The sequence below is a fragment of the Malurus melanocephalus genome, unplaced genomic scaffold, assembly GCF_030028575.1.
Source record: "Malurus melanocephalus ecotype Western Australia unplaced genomic scaffold, MMel_1.1 scaffold_6, whole genome shotgun sequence".
NCBI lineage: Eukaryota > Metazoa > Chordata > Aves > Passeriformes > Maluridae > Malurus > Malurus melanocephalus.
This window is the reverse complement of record NW_026623238.1, coordinates 4,098,372-4,116,956: the sequence shown is the minus strand read 5'-3', so window position 1 is coordinate 4,116,956 and position 18,585 is coordinate 4,098,372. Positions and strand designations below refer to the sequence as shown.

The 18,585-nt window shown below is 35.7% G+C and overlaps 1 protein-coding gene across 1 annotated transcript in view; it reads left to right on the top strand.

The window, feature by feature from the left end:
• Window positions 1-17,250, top strand: part of SNTG2 (syntrophin gamma 2) — a 204,934-nt gene extending 187,684 nt beyond the window's left edge. Inside the window, exons 15-17 of the mRNA XM_057371854.1 lie at window positions 5,444-5,536; window positions 9,542-9,652; window positions 17,104-17,250. Of these exons, the coding sequence (XP_057227837.1) occupies window positions 5,444-5,536; window positions 9,542-9,652; window positions 17,104-17,241 (342 nt within the window). The 3' untranslated portion in view covers window positions 17,242-17,250. The remainder of the gene's footprint in view (window positions 1-5,443; window positions 5,537-9,541; window positions 9,653-17,103) is intronic.
• Window positions 17,251-18,585: the final 1,335 nt, after the last annotated feature.

Genomic DNA, 18,585 nt, shown 5'->3' with positions numbered 1-18,585 from the left:
AAATATTTTACGCTTAAATAACAATACTTTTTTAATATAAAAATGCCAAATATATGCATTTTTAATTCAACATTTTTGCCGTTTCAATGAGTTTTAAAAGCACTTCTGTTTAGCACAAATAATTCTATGTGAAAAGACTCTTGAAGGTTTTGCAGGCTGCRTTCAGAATTAAGGGGTTTAATTTTGCCTCCTAGTTCTCTCTCTATATGTGGGCTGATATATATTTCTCAGTATAACCATAATAACTCTGATTCCTCTTATCTTCATTTTCACATCCTACTTGAATTTTTTAATGYTAGAAGTAGAATTTTCAGAGAGATTTTTTTTTAACATATATGATCCCATATTAAGGCTTTTACTAAACTCTATATTTTCGTAAATACATTGGATGCATTAAGACACTTTACCCTGTCACTCCTATATGATTTGATAACTTGTAAAAAAATGCTGTGTAAAACCTTAATGCAAGAATCTGAGGTACAAAAAATAAAAATCTGTATTTTTTTCCCCTCCTTGTCACTGTATCTTATATGCTGGTGTACACCGTTTTGTTTCTAATGCAGAATAAAAAAACCCACACCATTTMGGTCCTTCTCTCTTTCAGATATTTGAGTTCTTCTGACAAGCCTTACAGAATTCCTCCCAGTTTTTCCTGACACTTGACAGAAAAAACCTGAAAAAAATATCAGATGTTACATGGGGAGGGATTTGTTCTCAGAAATAAAAAGAAACAAGTAGAAATTGTATTTGGAAGATGTTAACATTTTTTTCAGTTTCAAATTGTCAATGCTGGATTCTTCTACTCCAAAAATATATTCTCTGAATTAATAACATAATTAAATGTTAATGTAAATATGTTTTTTTTAAAGAAAAGTCAAATTCAATAAGATTTTAGCATTTTTTGTTGATAGCATGTATTTCCATACAGAGGCATAGCACATATTTTAACTTAAAATGAGTAAGTGAATACAGTATGCAATATGTGTACTGTATGGATATGGATATGGCTCTTGCCTTAATGCTTTGCTGTCTGGTTATAATTTATTTTTAGAAAGTTTGTGCCAAATTTTCATGAGTATCATGAGTATAGTGAGAAATGTCTGTATTCCCACTTACRTGTAAAAAACCTTTACAGCCCATCTTAGAGCAAATGTATGTCTATATCCATAAAGTAGTTAACAGCATAGCAGGGAAAATGTGTACTTCAAGCAGGAAAGTGTAATGGTACAGCCAACTTTCCAACTGCTCTTTGGAAAATAAACATGCAAAATCATTTGCGTGCCCAATTTGTATTAACTAAGACTAGAAGGTAGGTATCATTTCTGTATTTTGGCTGATTAAAACCACTAAAATTCCTGCTCAAAAGAACATAGCTGAGTCCAAAATTAATGACTATATTGCAAATCAGTGCTATAGTTAAAGCAAAATGAGGTTTTTCTTCATGCAAGACAGTAATTAACTGCCGTGTAGCCAATCATCAGCTGAATTTTTGAAACCGTAAAACCGTAAACCTGATGAGACATTATGAACAACAGCATGAGAGTTGTAAAAGTAATATCCTTTAAAACAAATATACACTATGGCATTTTCTGTGCTGCACTTAGATTAGCAGCATCACTGAGTCTCACTTGATCCTTAAAAAACTTACTTTCCATGAAAACTTGGGAAAACTTACTCCTTAGGAAAATGAGTACCGACTGAAAATGTTGATGCCCTGATTCTTAAAAAAATATGTTAAACTGTATTTTTGTCTAAGAATCTTTGATGATCTCAGAATGTGTTATCTCAACAGGCAGTTATTGTTATTATTCATGATTTTAAAGAATTTTACTGGAAACAWAAGTAAGTTGAACCCCTGTTTCTTGGACAGAATACAATCCCACATCAAAGTAGCATTAAGTACTCTATGTCTTCAAAAGAGAATCCAGAGTTACTGCATTGGATGCCTGTGGCAGAAATTGTGCAAATTTAAGCCCTCCAGCTAAAGCCTTGCAACAAACTCATATTCAAATAAACACAAAAGTCTGTTGCAAAAGTCTGTTGCATGCAATGGTTTATTCAGAAGCATTTGGACCTCCCAGTCCCAGAAGGAACCAAACTCAYTTGCAGCTGTATCCTACATGGGAGACCCAGGTGTGTGTGGAGAAATCAGAAGGCCTCTCTCTGTTCTGGGGCACCTGCTCACTGCCTTCTGCCAYCACACTACAGCTTAATGTGGACAAGGGCTCCTACACACAGAAGGAAAGTGAAGAACAGTAGGGTTCCTCTGTATCCTCGCCYTTCCTTCCCAAGACATCTGTGTCTGGTGCTTGCTATCCACCCAGTCCTTGTGCTTCAGCCTCCTCACAGGCTGGAAACTACACATGAAATGATCCTTCTTCCTGTTTGTCCCTCAGGCTATGTCCYTCACAGATATCTGAGGTATATTTGTGCTCTCCTCTCTGAGTGGAAATAAGAAAGTCCCTATTGTTGTCTTTTCCTGTGCATTCTTTTCCAATTTTAGTGTCTTGGATACCTAACACCCATAAAGCAAGTTCAAAGCCCTTCTTGTGTTAGCTGATCAGTTTACAAAGACATTCCCTCCCCTGAGGGAAAGAGTCATGGTAACTCATAATCATAAAAGCTGGTTTTGAAATTAATTGGCCTGTCATTGATCATATTTGTAACATCTCTTAGTGTTATACAGAATCCTACATCAGTCTTTGTTTTAGAGTGCTGAAGCAAACTGTCCCTTGTCTTTGCTCTTTTGTAAAAACTGATGAAAAAGGCCTCTGAGATTATCAAGTCTAACCGGACTGATCACCACCTTGTTAAYTACACCATGGCACTAATGGTTTCTTGACCACCAAACATAGTTCAAAGCTGTATTATTTCTGGGAAATCTCTGTCTCTGGGAAAGAGGGTGAGTGTATATGTGTAGGCATTGTAACTATTAAGCGCTCTCAGGTCTTGGAGGACAGATGACAGTGCCAGAGATAGGAAAGTGCCATTCTTCTGATCAGCRACAGGAGGTCTGTCTGAGGAATTTTTTCATAAATTACTCAGAAATACTCTTATTATGCTATTTGAACAATGATATTATCAACGTAAGGGTCTTTCCATGAGTTAAAAGATATGCAGCGAGGTACTGATACCTGAACAATTACACAGGTAAAAGTTTTGTGATTGTCTTTTATTACAAATATGAAATTCTTTGGATGATTACATTGATCAGAAAACATAAGATAATTGATCTAGGTATTATTTTACATTGTTCTTAGCTGCTGCAATATTAGGCCTATCCTTCTCTCTGTTGTTTAAACTGTGACTTCTTTTTTTTTTTTCAAAATTCACTTAAAGACAGCTGAACCTRAACCTCTAATATTAAATTTCCATGTAAATAATTGTTGCAGATAGTGAAGGGTGATCACAAGTGCAAGTGTATGGGAAGCTTATTCCATGGGAAAGGAATAGGACTCGGTCCTAGTGTTAATGAGATGGAAGTCCTTACCACAGAGCTTTCTGTGAACCTGTTCAAAGTCACTGAATAGATGCCATAAGTAGGCTTTTAAATTTATATGGCAAAATGCAAATTAATTCTGTGGTAAAGAAAACAGTGAGTATGTAAGTATAAAACATTTATTTGTAATGTTTATAGCAGTGAAAATGCAGCATATTCTGTTTATCTCTAGTATTTRTGAATATTTTCCAAACTGGTGCCATTATTTCCTAAAACTGAATATTTTTAAAGTATTCCAAGCTAATTATTTGTGCATAGTTCATATTAGTATTCACCATTTGTGGAWGAGCAATTAGATGCTTACCCATCAGGGGAATCTAATTTTATACATTTTAAAAATTGCTTTGCTGAGTCAGAGCTCAGCTAGTATAACCTTTTTAATTGGAAAATAATGGAGAATAAGTTATGACTGRTTCTTAATGCCACCTTATAATTACTGAATAAAATGTAAGGATATGTAAATGTCATTCTAATTGAAAATCAATCACTGAAATCTATTTAAATGCCAAATAATATCATCTTTGAACACCAATGAGCAAATTATTTTATTCAGAGGTGTATAATATCTCTATTATTGTGGAGATGATTATTATACTAATCTGCACTTATGAATTGGTATCACTCCTAGACCTTTCAAAACCTTTAAAAAATATCATCTCTGTAACTCAGAAATGCTTATTTTAGTGTAACTATTGTTGTTAGTACTGGAGTAAGGAAACCTTTACAATCATGTTAAAGTTTTAGATTATACTAAAAATATTTTTAAAACCATTTAAATGGCAGTTTCCAKCTTAAGGAAGTTTATTAGTGCTTTCAGTCTCCTCTAGGGCATTCTTGTGTTAAAAGCTTTTAATTGAAAGAAACTATCCAGATGCAAAACTTTTGTGTAAACAAATGTCTAAGCATGAGGCAACACTGAAATTTATGATGGATCAATGAGAGTGAAGTAATGCTTCCTTGGAAGAAAGAAAAAAATCAAAATTTCATGAGGCAAAAGAGTATAAATATACTTGTAAATGTCTGGTAAGGTGAGGCAAGGAAAGCCTGGAGACAAGATCTGACTTCTACTTGTGCTGAAGGCAATGGGCTTTTTGCTATTAACTGTCATTAGTATTAATTGATGGTGAATGTCATTGGGCTATTTCATATTACCACAAATCTTGTTCATATCTTTTCAGAATCTGTCACATACCTAAATTAGTGAGCCTTAAAAATGCTTGGAAAGAGTTAATTGACTTTTTATTGTAAAGCTTATTCAGAAGTTTAAACAGAACTTCTGGGTTTTGCTAACAGAAGAGATTTTTTTTTTCTTTCTAATCTGAAAGGTTGTCATGGAATTGGTGTACATATAGCCCTGGCTAGCAAGGATCAGTGCTAACTAAAACATGAGAGCTATTASGTCTTACAATTAAATTACATTTACTAACATTAACATAGTGTCRTGCTGGCATGTCACCAGACCCAAATTATAAAATGCTGTAAGATAGAAAGACTTTTTACAAAGTTTAAATCAGGTGGTCAAGCAGACAGAACACTTTTTCATTATTAGATTGCAATGACTGGACATTTAGGCACTGTTGCCTGCACATTTACTGGAAGTGGTATCAGGAGTCATTAATAGCCCAGTCTTCCAAAAATTTGGAGTAGCCAGATTTGGTTTTGTTCTGTGTGGYGTTTTACAAGGGTTGGTTTTCAATAATATGTTTCTTTTTGTAGAAGAGTGACTTGAAATATAAAAGACATCCAGTTAATGTGTAGCTGACAGACGTGACACTGATTTACAGCCACAGGTTTTTGACAATTTTCAAACATAGTAATATAAAGCAGTACCGGTGTTTTCAGTTGAGTGTCTTCCCACCCAAAAACACCTGCATAAAATATTATTTTAATGTGATAAATTATGGTGGTGATTGTCCTTTTAAAAATCATACCTTTTTTTTTCAGTCTAAAACATATATGTGCAGTTGGCAAGGGGATACCCTGTGTTTCACAATCGACTTTGCTCTAGGATTTACCTGTTTTGACAGTAAAACAAAGGTAAGAGTCAAAGAAAAGGAAAACACAACTCTGTATTGTTTTACAGTTATTGAAGTTATCATTTCTTACATTTTCTTCGTGTCCAGTATTTATTCCTAAAATGTACTGTACTATTTTTTTTTTATTTAGCCCTACTGAAATGTTGTCAGTTTGAGACTTGAAAGGGGCAATTATAATTGTATTGTATATAAAGCTCTATTTTGGAGAAAGGTACGAAAAAAGTAACTTCATTTTCAAGTAATAAAAGCAAAGGAAGGTTATATTTAGCAGAGAACTTAGTTTGTTATAATGAAGATACTTCAARATTTGTAAAAGATTACAAGTAATGAAAAAAATGAAATGTCACCTGATTCTATTTGTTTTGAGGTTACAGATATAAAATAGAATTAATTATTTTTCCATCATAAGGGATTTAGGTCATGTCTAAAATAAACAGAATAAGGGCAAATGTTTTTTTCAGAGTCAGAATCTAAAAGATTGTATTCACTTCTCTTGCAAAACAGAAAATATAGGAAGTGCCTAAAGGGAATGGYTAATGATTTATGTCAACTTCCAAGCCCTGTCTATAATGCTATTATTTTCTATATAAGTGAGTTTTACTTTAATGTAAATTATTCTAAGTGGATTTTTAAATTTGTTTGACAGAAGAAGTAAACATATATACAAAATATGCTTCTGCATTAATAGAAMTGTGCAGCAGAAGGTCTATCTTCTCAATTTTAAAAATTCAATGAATCATTCAGAGTAAGGAGGGAACACCCTACATTTTGAAATACTGATGCAGGATCTGGTTTTTGTGTGTTGGCATTTTGTGGGTTTGGAGCCAAAATACACAAATCTATTGAAATCTTTGTGCAGAGAAATAATGAATAAAGATTTCATAAAAATTTAGACTGGTTGAATTAAGTGTGCTCTTCCACAGTATAAATGCAGTATAAAATTTCAGGAAATATTTTTGTATATTCTTCTCTGCCTCAGGTGATACAGCATTCTGGAGTCCTGCTTCTTGCACAATTGCATGTACTTATTTTGCATGTACCCACAAACTAACTGTAGGAAGTAATCTCTCTAGCCTATAGAAAGAGTTCCTTTTAAATGTGAAAACTGATTTCATGTACTCCCGCCTTTAAAATTATAAACTTACTCCATTAATAAGATTTYGTGTCATAGTGCCTACCTTCAGTATTGGTAAGGAAGAGGATTTAGATGAATCTTTGTTCCTTACCTAAAGAGAAGCACAGAATACCACCAGATAGACTGATTCCATTGCTAAATGGGAAAAATTCTGGGGAGCTTAAGTAAACTTATTTTTCATCTGTGTGAGAGATGGAGATCTTGTCTGCATCCTCAAGCCTGAGTGAGGCAGTAATGGATGACTTCTGCAGTTCTTCTTACTTCCCATAATTGTCCTCTGGAGTTTACTGTGTTTTCCCATATGCATAGCTATTTCAGAATATTTCCTACCAACACAAAAAAAGATTCTTAAAGTGGCCAAGCAATTAACAGTTCGTTAGGGACATAGCAATTTTACTGAAAAACCTATTTTTTCTTCGTGCTAATGAAAACCTTAAGGTCTTCTATTGGTGCAAAGAATGCTTTTACACCACAGCAGGTGTTCAAGGAGGATTATTAAAATAAAGGCCAGTCTCCTGTCTGCTCTTTGACTCTAAATCCAGATCTCAAATTTTGGGCAACCAGCTCATGTATTCATTGAAAAACATCCTTTTTTACACTTTGAAAAACAATTTTAAAAGGGCCTTCTTATTACAAATTCTGAAATAAAAAGCTTTGGAGTGTGGTGGGTTGACCTCTTYTTCCTCCTGAGCTGGGCAAATGAGAGGAAATAAAATGAAAGGCTCATGGGTCAACACAAAGGCAGAGAAAAATCAMTCACCAGTGACCATCATGAGCAAAACAGACTTCACTTGGGCAAATTAGTGTAATTTATTGCCAATCAAATCAGAATATGCTAATGAGAAATAAAAAACAAATCTTAAAACACCTTCCCCCCACTCCTCCCTCCTTCCCAATTTTATCTTCTCTGCTCCAGCAGCACCGGCACATTGGGAATGGTGGCTGTGGTCAGTTCATCACACACTGCCACTCCTTCCTCCTCAGGGGGTGAATTCCTCACACTCTTCTCCTGCTCTACTGTGGAGTCCCTCCCACAGGAGACAGTCCTCCAGAATCCAGCATGAGTCCCTCCAYTGGGCTGCAGCTCTYCATGAACTGCTCCAGTCTGTGTCCTTCCCACCAGGTGCAGTTCTTCAGGAATAGCACCTCCTCCCCCTTCCTCACTGACCATGGTGCCTGCTGGGTTGTTTCTCTCCCATATTCTTACTCCTCTCTCCAGCACAAAAAATATATCTTTCAGAGAACTTTTCTAGAACAGTTTATTTTTCTGCATATTCTGTTCCAGGCTCATGATTGGTTTAACTCATTCAGCATTTATCATTTTGGCCCCATCACTGAGATGTTTCTGCAGCCCGCATCTGCTTTATATCTCATTGTAGAGATTCTTTTTATCTTGTTGGCTTGGTTGGTTCATCTTCCCCATCCTGTGCCTCCAGCCTCTCATCCAGCATAAAGAATCCCAAAGTGTGCATTTTCTTCCACCTTCCAGCACTATCTACTTCTCTTCTTTCCCACTCGGGTGCCAGCTGTTGAGAGAGACGATGACTCCAGCAATGCCAATGATTACTAAACTGTTCCTAAGCTCTTGTTTTGTCTCTACCTTAGCAGTTATATTACATAGCAAACATTCATCTATCCTGTTTAGAGCCAAACTCATTTAAGCCTTGAACACTTTTCAGGTGGTCTAATTAGGCCCTCTGGACCCAGTTAAAATCTGTTCATGAATGTCAGTTTTAAGCACCATCACAGTTCTGTAGCATAGTTCAGTTTTTTTTCATCTGTTATATCTCTCTAAGAAGTCGGTGACATTTATGTGTGCAGGGAACCAGGAGATAGTTTTTTATTTATAGGGCATTCTATTTTAAACTATGAGTAGGGTTCTGAAGACCATTGGTAGAACTGGTCTACTTAGAAAAAATATTTTGAGAAGAGGAATATTGGAAAATGAAACACAGCAAAGTTTTWTTTTCTGTGTATGCTTTTAAAATAACCTTCCAAGTATTTAAATTGTGTTTCCTTAGCTGTGTCCAGGGACTGAACCACRTTTCAGAATATGCAGAGAATTTTTATTTAGATTATAGTCACTAAAGGAAGTATTAGCAGGAAGTCAGYGGGTACAAGTTGTTGCCTTGTGTTCTTTTCATTACACGTTTTCAGGTGATCAATAGAAAACATTCAGATAAATACAGACAATTATCTTGATTTCAAAAAATAATTTCCCAATTTTTGTTTTTACAAAGTATCTCCATAAATATTAAAGCATATCTGTCAATTTAGAATTTGCCAGCACCAGGGAGATGKCATGCATAAGCCTGTGGGAGACCAAGAAGCCTAGAATTCTTATACATTTTACAAAGTATTATGCAATGGAAAACACATTTTTTGTGGTCTCTGAGACTACATTCAATAATAACATTTTTGCATTTCTATAGCTTATTTGAGAATTTCAAACCACATTTTACATATCAGTAAGTTCAGCTTTGTGTAACTCACAATTTTCTGTTATGCAAATGAGCCAGCTGAAATATGTAAGATCAAGATATGCCATGGAATTATGTTCATACTGAAACTGATACAAATAYCCTCATGGATCTTATGGAATTAAGCTTTTGCCATCTTTATATTATGTAGGCAACTGAAACACTTATATTTCAGAGATTTTTTAGTCTAATTAGTGAATATTAATATTGCATCTTTTGCTTTCAAAAAGGGTACAGAAATGTTAATTTTGATTCCTCTTCTAAGACCCTGTTATCATGCATTACATTACTGCCCTAGTGCTTTATTTTAGTACACAAACATTGATCACCATTCTATAGTTCTAGGTAAAAACACATAACAGAGTTCTTAATCAAATTTCTTTTTCTTTAGAATGTGCTGTGGAGGTTTAAATTCTCTCAGCTCAAAGGCTCTTCGGATGATGGGAAAACAAGAGTAAAGCTGCTTTTTCAAAATCTAGACACCAAACAAATTGAGACAAAGGTAAGCAACATCCTCTTTTTCAATTTAGTTAAACATTAAATTAAATTACTGTCAAGGCATCAGAAATCCCATTTACTATTGGACATACATATGGTGAACCTGTCACAGTGTATCATTTTTTTGCAGATTCTTTAGAAACTCCACAATAAACAACCATGTAATAGCTACAGATTTATTGCACTATTTCAACAARCCAGTTCCTACTAAGTTCCATCATGATGGTATTTTACCCTTTCAGAAAAATAATTTCTATGAAGTTATTCTGTCAACCTGTAGTAGATATGTCTAAAAATTGCATTTAAAAAGATACAGTAAAAATAAAATTATATAAATGCTAAATACGTTTTTACGCTGCTATATAAGTGGACTTAAAATTTTAAACACATGTATGTTTATAGTTCACTAACAAAAGTAAAACCTGTATAACATTTATTAGCTTTAAAAAGGGAATATTCTTGCAAAAGGCCAAGCAAGTAGTGAAACTTACTGTTTCTGCTGTGAATTAAGAGCACTTGATGCTTTGCAAGGTCTGGAATTGTGGAGCCATCCAGTCACTTCTACAGATGAGATATTAGTGGTGACTCATTTTTCTGTTTTTTCTCTAGCAATTATTGAATAAAAGTTTGAACCTTAAGAGTTCAGATTCCCAGCTGAACTTCAGCAATTTCTCATTCAGGGTTGTAATCTGCTGGAGGTCTGTCTGTAGCGCTGTAGTCTGCGCTKATTCTGTCCTTGGATCCCAAACTTGCTGTGAATAAAAAAATAATAGACAATTTTTCATTTATGTGATTTTTAAAAGAGTGAGGTGTSATATGACACAGAAGAGGAAGAAAAGAGTGTGGTTCAACTGGTGGACAAAAGCYAGTGAAAATAATGAAAAGTAACTCAAGACCTATGAAAGTTTTCAAATACTGTTAGCTGGAATTGAACAGGTTAAAATCACTTATAAATTGACAATTTTCTATAGTGACCATACACAAAAGATATATATTACCTATGCTTCTAATGTCTAAAAAAAGTTGTAAGGAGGAAATCCATAACCTTTGTTATTTATCGTAAAGGTACAGCAAATGCAATATATCCTTCTTTATACATTAATATACTATTCAGGATTATTATTATCAGTATTAGTAAATTATTCAGGATTTCATCATCAAGCTTATTTTGAGTTGGCTCTTGGCTCTACTGTAAAAGATGTTRTAATATCTGTTATAAAAGGTACAATGCTATAGTAATTTTTGTAGTAGTAGGCCATTTCCACTTCATTTCTCACAGTAGTCCTTGAAGACAGAAAAGGACTACTGTCCTCATTTTATATATGATCATCTGTTGCAGAGAGCTTACATAACTTGTTTCAGGTCAGACAGGAAGACTGTACTTGTGCAAAAACTGCATTGTGTATCTCTATGCATTAAAACATTAGATAATCCCTGTGTGTGATTAGCTAAGGGCTGCAATTTCATTGCTTGTAATGGAATTCTATTACTTTAATACTATATCATTCCTCTTTCTGTTGTGGTAATCAATCTGATTTTTTAATGTTATTTTAATGTTATTTTATTGTTAATTTTGTGCAAAGTAAATTGTTTTTAATTGATTTTACCTGGATTTTACTCTTTAGATAGGAAAATTGTAAATTTTAGCATTTTTATGAACATTTGATTATCTGTAAAATTATTATAAAAGTCAGTATTTATGATGATTTGGCAGCAAATTTTGTTAAGGAGACAGATTTGCTAAAATACTAAAAATTATTATTTCACATAGCTCTAATGAAAACATCCTGTGATTGGCAAAATTTACATGAATATTTGTGAGGTTTCCTTCAAAGTATCAAATGCAAGTTGATATGTGATTGGTTCATACCGAATTCCTAATATCAATGTACCTAAATGTACATGTGTTGTAAATATTAGAAGATGCCCAAAAATCTCATTAAAGGYCAGAAGAAAGGCTGATACTAACTAGCTGAGGATTTATCTGCATTTCAGTGCTTACACCTTTTACAGCCACCTCTGCAAAGTGCAAAGTACCCACTTCACGTTAAATGGGACTGGGATACAGTTGTGCAGCCTCTCCAAATAACTGGTGTATAATATCAAGTGAATCCTCACCACCTAAATGGTGTGATATCTCAGACTTTAGAGAAACTTGCAGGGTTACAGGCCAGCTGGAAACTGCCCAACACTGATACCCACAGTAAAGTCCAGTATCTGCCTCTGCTTACTACACTGAAAGGGATTTCATAGGGCCAGATGGTGCTATACAGTGAAATGCAGCCAATATTGAGAAATGAAAATGTTATCAAATAATAAAAGTTTAATTTTTCCTGAGTAAATGAGCCACTAAGCCTGAAAGAAAGCTTGGTGCAGATGACTTATGTTCCCTTGGCAAAAAACAGAGTTAAGGTTGAAAAAGAATTTTCCAGACTATGTCTAATTTTGTTGTAATGAATTCTTGGGAGAAACAAATACACATTTGGGAATTCTGGTTTTGGGTCTGGTTTACTATCTAGATGTGATGTTTGTTCTCCTATTTTGGCTTCTAAATTTTAAGCCAAGTACTTCTTCCTTTGGGTTTAGATGAACAGTGCTTCTCCATTTAAAAAGTTTTCCATTGAAAAGAGATGATAGTGCCAAGATTCCCGTCAGTTGTTTCTCCTTCAGATCCTTCATATTCCCTATATAGTTTCCCACTTCAGTACTTCTCTTAACTTACCCTACCATTAGTATTGAGAATTTTACTTGTAATCTTAATAATAGTAGATGTTCTTTACCCAAATTGTCAAGGTTGATCTAAAAAAAAAGAAAAAATAATAAGATTAGTACTTTCAGGTTTGTATTGATGCTTTATCTCCCTTAACTAAACTGTAGCTTTGTGGAAGATAAGAATTTTTTTCCCAGCATATTTTAACAGAGTATTTCCATTTTCTTTTCATCTTACTTAGTCTCAAATATTTCTTGAAGAAAGATAAGAAACCATTGTGGTCAATACAGTATTGTCAGCCATATTGAAGCTTCAACTAGATGTTTCTGGTCTCATAAACTTCTTGTGTGTTATAAGAAGATAATTTAAGAGCTCTGCATATTCTTCTCATCCACTATATGGCAACCAAGCCCTGGTATACCTGCTGAGGTATAGAACCAAATTTAGAACTTTGATTTCCATTTTGACCTTAATGCTGTCTGGAGCTAAAACCTGGGTAATTTATTCGGGTTTTTACCAAAAATGAAAAAGCCTAAAACTAAAATCCCAACCAACACGCCCCCCCCCCCCCCAAAAAAAAAAAAACCCAAAAAAAAACCAAAACAAAAAAAAAACCACAATCTGATTGGGAAGCATATCTTGAACAATACAGTGGTAATAGTAGTGTTCTTGTCAACAAATAATAAACACTGGGGTTTGCCAATAGTCATGAAATGCACAGGGCACAATAACACTATCTGTCAGCATCTCCATTATTTGTCTTTTATGTGATACAGGCTCATGTCTTGTTGAAATAGTGATTCAACCGCTCTCAGAAGTAATCAATAAAATTGTGTGCATGGTAATAATGCAACAGGCCTGTCGAGCTCTTTATGATATCTAATAAATCCAACTCTCCTAGGTGGCTGGATGAAACAAGAACATACATTTTTCTGCCTTGGCCGTGCACATACAGTGGTGGAGGTCAGCACAGTGTGCTCATTTTTTATATTTTCAGTACCAGCAGGAAGTTTTGCAGTCTTGTCCTCCCACTGCTTTAATCCAATCTTTTGTGTTCTCCTCTCAGTGTCTTCCTTCTAGTGCCTTTGTTGTACTTAATTTACTTATTACGGTACATACAGTAAACTGAAATAGTTTTGGTTATTGAAATATTAGACATGCACAGATTCTTCTAAAAAACTGACAATCTCAAATAAAGAAAAAAGCAGCAATCACAGATAAGGAAAGCTAATATAAGGGTGCTATAGATGGTGTGGCGTAAATAAAACGTTCAGTTAGTCATCTGCCTGGCTGAGCACAGAGACAAATCTTACTTAAAAAAAAAAAATAAACTATCAGAGCAGTGTATTTGTTTGAAACAAGTGTCATTGGTGTTATTTTCTAGGAAGAATTCACATTACACTCCAAAGCTGAAGAGGCTAGATTTCCACCTATAAAACTGTACTCAAGATATCAAAGATCTTGCTAAGAGACATTGAGTCCCAGTCTTCAGACTATGCAACATCTGCATTATCCTGAGTCAGAAAGCCATCCCTGTCTTTTACTAAATCCATATTTTCACTCTAACCCCAATTCCCCTTTCCCTGTTGTAATCTATATGCAAGGAACCTGCATAAATCCCTGCCCCAGCTTCTCTTTAGACATGTGTGACTATTCCTCATCATCTATGCCTGACTGGTGGCTTCAGGATTGCAAAGGCAGCCAGCGCAGGCATCAAACATCCTTCAAACACGAAGCACCACAGCCTTACCCCATTAATGGTCTTCTGGATCAATTCTGCTGTGATAAGGTTCATTTCTGGAAGCTTCTGGTGGACGAGGACTCAGGTGAGCYCCACTCCTCTGATACCACCATAGCTGATGACATCTAACTGAGCCCTACAAGTCAACCTCTCCAGAGCTCTGCTCCTGTTTTATGATCTCAGATGATTGCTTGGCCCCACCCAAACCTCTCATAAGACCATGAAAATGTGAGAGGCAGAGTGGACCAGCTGGTAAACTGCATGAGGAGTGCTTATAAGCCCCACATTTTGCTTTTCAGTTCTGTGACAACTTTCAAAATTAGCATCACTCTTGAAAAATAATCCCAAAATGAGGTACTTGCAGTATTAACTGCAGGAAGTAATGTTGCCATCACATAAAACACAGGTTGAGTGACACTGCTAATCTACCAGCCCTAAGTAGCTAATATCTTATAGAAACAAGAGCATATTAGTATTCATAAGGTTATTCACAACAGATTAGACAATTTCTCTCATATACAGAGGAGGAGCTACTGCATTTTAATCCATGCTCTGCACTGTAATGGAAGCACAGAGGGCTCTGCAGTAGGGACATTGGGAAGGACTGACTCACAGTGATGAGATGTTCCTGCCTTTGCCCTTTTCTAACCTCGAAGCTCTCCAAAAAATGTTGTTAGATGCCACAGGAAAGACGACGCGAACTCCGAGGGAAGCAGGTCCAGGTTCTTCTTTATTAACTCCCTTTACCAGCAAACTAGCATGAGTTATATACACTTTTCTTATCTCCCGCACATGCAGTTACACCAATCACACCCGCCTCAGCCAATCACATGGCCAGGCAGCTTCCAATGTCCAYGCACCATGATCCCTGTTCTAACTRGTTATTTRKTTTCATTTGACCAGTGCTGTTCACCTCCGTGCCTGCACTGCGTCAGTTAGTCCGGCCGATACTGCGTTCAAGTCCATCCCCCACATACAGCTGTAAAACAGCGAGGGCCACYGCAGTTAGAGGAGTCTGAAATCCTGTCTGCAATCTGTGTTAGGTTTGCTTATCTCCATAAACATTTASAGATTGGAAGTGCATTAAGCTGGAGTAGAGAAATGGAAACTCCCTGAAAGGCTCTCTTCTCTCTGTTTAGCTGTGTTTGGCCAGTGTGTTGAATGTCAGAACCTAAGGTGAAATTGTTGAGTGATTTCAGTTGATTTTGGTGCAAATCTAAGATTAATGTCAATTGTTCATATTTTTGAATTTCTTGAAGATGGAATTCCAGTAGATGTAAACCTTTTTTTTTGGGCTGAGAACTGATGTATTGAGGTCTGTATTATTTCATATTTCATTAATAATCATGACTGTATACATTATTTTAGTTTTATAAAATTTAGATAAGGATGGTTAAATAGTGGCTTGAATTACAAATATTCTGTTTCGGACAATTTTTTTTAGAAAATACTATAAAGTTCTCTTAGAGAAAAAGCAGAAATTGAGTGATTTTCTTGAAAACAAGCATATGGATTGTGCCTCTATAAACAGCTAGATAGCAAACAGATAGTTGAAAACGGCCTTCTCCTCAAACCAAAACCTGTCTCAAGTGTACCCACAATATATTTACCAGCTGCAGACTTTACACATGGTAGCATCATATAAATTGAACACAGTTTTTACATTGTATTTGTCATCATTGTGTCAGTTTATCACTCTATTACTGCCTGGGATCATAGGGAGAAAGAAATTTAAGTGGTGCACAGAAGATGAAATACGTTGAAAACAGCCAAGCAAATCTGAGAACTGTTTGGGGGTAAATCTGCCTTTCTTTGTGAATTAGAGCATATTCATTTCATACCCAGCCATGTTTCTTTCTATCATTTGAGTGTGCGGTGACTTCACCTTATTTTTCACCCTGCCTTTGGCCTCTCATCTCTCCATCAGAGGCTGACAAAGTTTGAGGTCTCCTCATCCTGCCCTCCACTGACTTGATACCTCATCATCTTCAAAAAGCCTTAACTTGTCAAATACTTCAGTAATGTTCAACAAGGCCAAGTGCCAAGTCCTGCCCTTGGATCACAACTCCCAGCAGTGCTCCAGGCTGGGGTCAGAGTGGCTGGAAAGCTTCCCAGTGGAAAAGGACCTGGGAGTGCTGGTCAACAGCAGCTGAACATGAGCCAGAGTGTGCCCAGGTGGCCAAGAAGGGCAATGGCCCTTGGCCTGGGTCAGCAATGGTGTGGCCAGCAGGACCAGGGCAGTGATTGTTCCCTTGTACTCAACACTGGTGAGGCTGCACCTTGAGTGCTGAGTCCAGTTCTTGGCCCTTCACTTGAAGAAGAGCAGCRGAGCTGCCAAAAGATGGATGTGAATGCCATTTGAGGAGTGACTGAGGGAGCTGGGGATTTTAGCCTGGACAGAAGGACTCTCAGGGAAGGTCTTACCRCTCTACAACCACCTGAAACAAATTACAAGTGATAGGATGAAAGGAAATGGTCTCAGCTTGTGCCGGGGGAGGTTGAGATTGGATTCTAAGAAAAATTTCTTCACCAAAAGGGTTGTCAAGCACTGGAACAGGCTGCCCAGGAAAATGGTTGAGTCACCATGTATTTGAGGTGTAGATGTGGCACTTAGTGACATGGTTTAGTGGTAGACTTGGCAGTGCTGGGTTAATGGTTGGACTCAATGATCTTCAAGATCTTTTCCAACTTAATTATTCTATGTTGCAACATTTGAATGTTCTTGCAAGTTGTCTGCTTTCATTGTCCAAGCTGAGTACACCATAAACAATGAAGTAGCACAGAGTGAAAACTAAATTGACATGTGGCACTGCCAGTGAACAAGGTATGAATTTAGAGCTTCTATTCTTAACAATTTTAATTTTACAAGTTTCTATAAATATTCAATTTTCATGTTAAGACCATTATTGTTTTTAACTAGTCTGTTTTGTATTCATGTAAAATGTTTATAAACCTGAATTGAATTTACATTTTCTCTTCTTTTTTTTTCTCTTACTTTTTTTAGGAACTTGAATTTCAGGATCTGACGGCAGTTTTACACTGTATTCACTCCTTTATAGCAGCAAAAGTGGCATCTGTGGATCCAGTATTCATAGACAGTCAGAGTATTGCAAGAAAATATATGTACAGTAACTSATACTAGATTATATGTTGTGACTACGGAAAATAAATTATTTTCTTAAAGAAAGTAGTTATTTCATTCACAATATTGCAACTTTGTGATTTTATAAGAAGCCTATAGTTGTGTTATCTGTAATGTTAAGAGTTTTCACAATCTGATAAATATTTTGAATCTATAAGTTAAAAAATACTGTCAGACAAAATCATTTTGTTATCTTCAGCATTAATCTAGATTTCTAAGTTAATATTCATTCAGTAATATTTATAGAGTCATTTTGATTTCTGCTTTCATGATGATACATTCTCCCACTTATTTGATAGTAATGTGGAGTAACATTTGAAAAGTGCATGTCCAAAATTTGGCCTCTAAGTCTGTTTTGAGAMGTGTTGGGCACACAGGCAATTTCTGCAGACTTCACTGTAGGAAAGAAGTAATTATTGAAGACAACTGCTGTAGGAATCGAAATTTTATCTTCCTTCTATATATTTGAAAAATCGTAGTTCCATGATGGAGTTCTTTCAAGGCCTGAGAGTTTGGCTCTGGCAAAACACTAAATATTCTGTTTCAAATCTAGGAACATGTTTAGGCACACACTTGGCTCTAAGCACACTAAGCAGCCCCAGTATATGTACAAGGTGTGTATTTAAGTATCATGGTAGATCAGCCCTGAAGATTTAGACTCAGCTGAGAAGCCTGACCTGTTTTAGAAAACTTGCCTTAGGGTTTTCTTATCTTTTAATAAAGCTTCCCTGACCGTTCATTTATTCATTCATAAGTTGCCTTGACACCATCCTTTGATGTAATGCTCTGCATGCCTGGGAACAGCTTTTGTTTGGAGGAACATGCTTCCATTATAAGATGAACATAACAAGACATAAAAATTTTTCTGGGCTGTCTACCTTTTTTTTTTTTTTCTCATAGCTTTAAATGTGGCATACATTTAAGCAAAGTGGATTTTGACCTTGCTGAGGAAGTAATATTGTTTTACTTTGRACATATCCCTAACCTTCCTTCTGAAATCATATTCTTAAATGCATAGATAATTTTTCCTACTATTGAAAAAGTGATATAAAAAGAAGACATTTTAATCTTAGGGYATATTCCCTGTGTGTAATAAGAGAATATGCTCTAAGATGTATGTAAAGTAATACCAAATATTGCAGGTTTCACTGACAGAAGTCTCAGCTGTTCTCACTTGCAGTTTTGAGGCAGCATCAAGAAAATAAAACAATCAAAATCAAACAATTTGAATATCTTAGGTAGATGCCATGGATAAAGGGTGAATTCATCAAAGCCCTCCCTAAATTTTAGGAGTTTTCATCAAGTGTCCTGCTAAAATAAAAGCCTAAAGTTACTGTTTCCTAA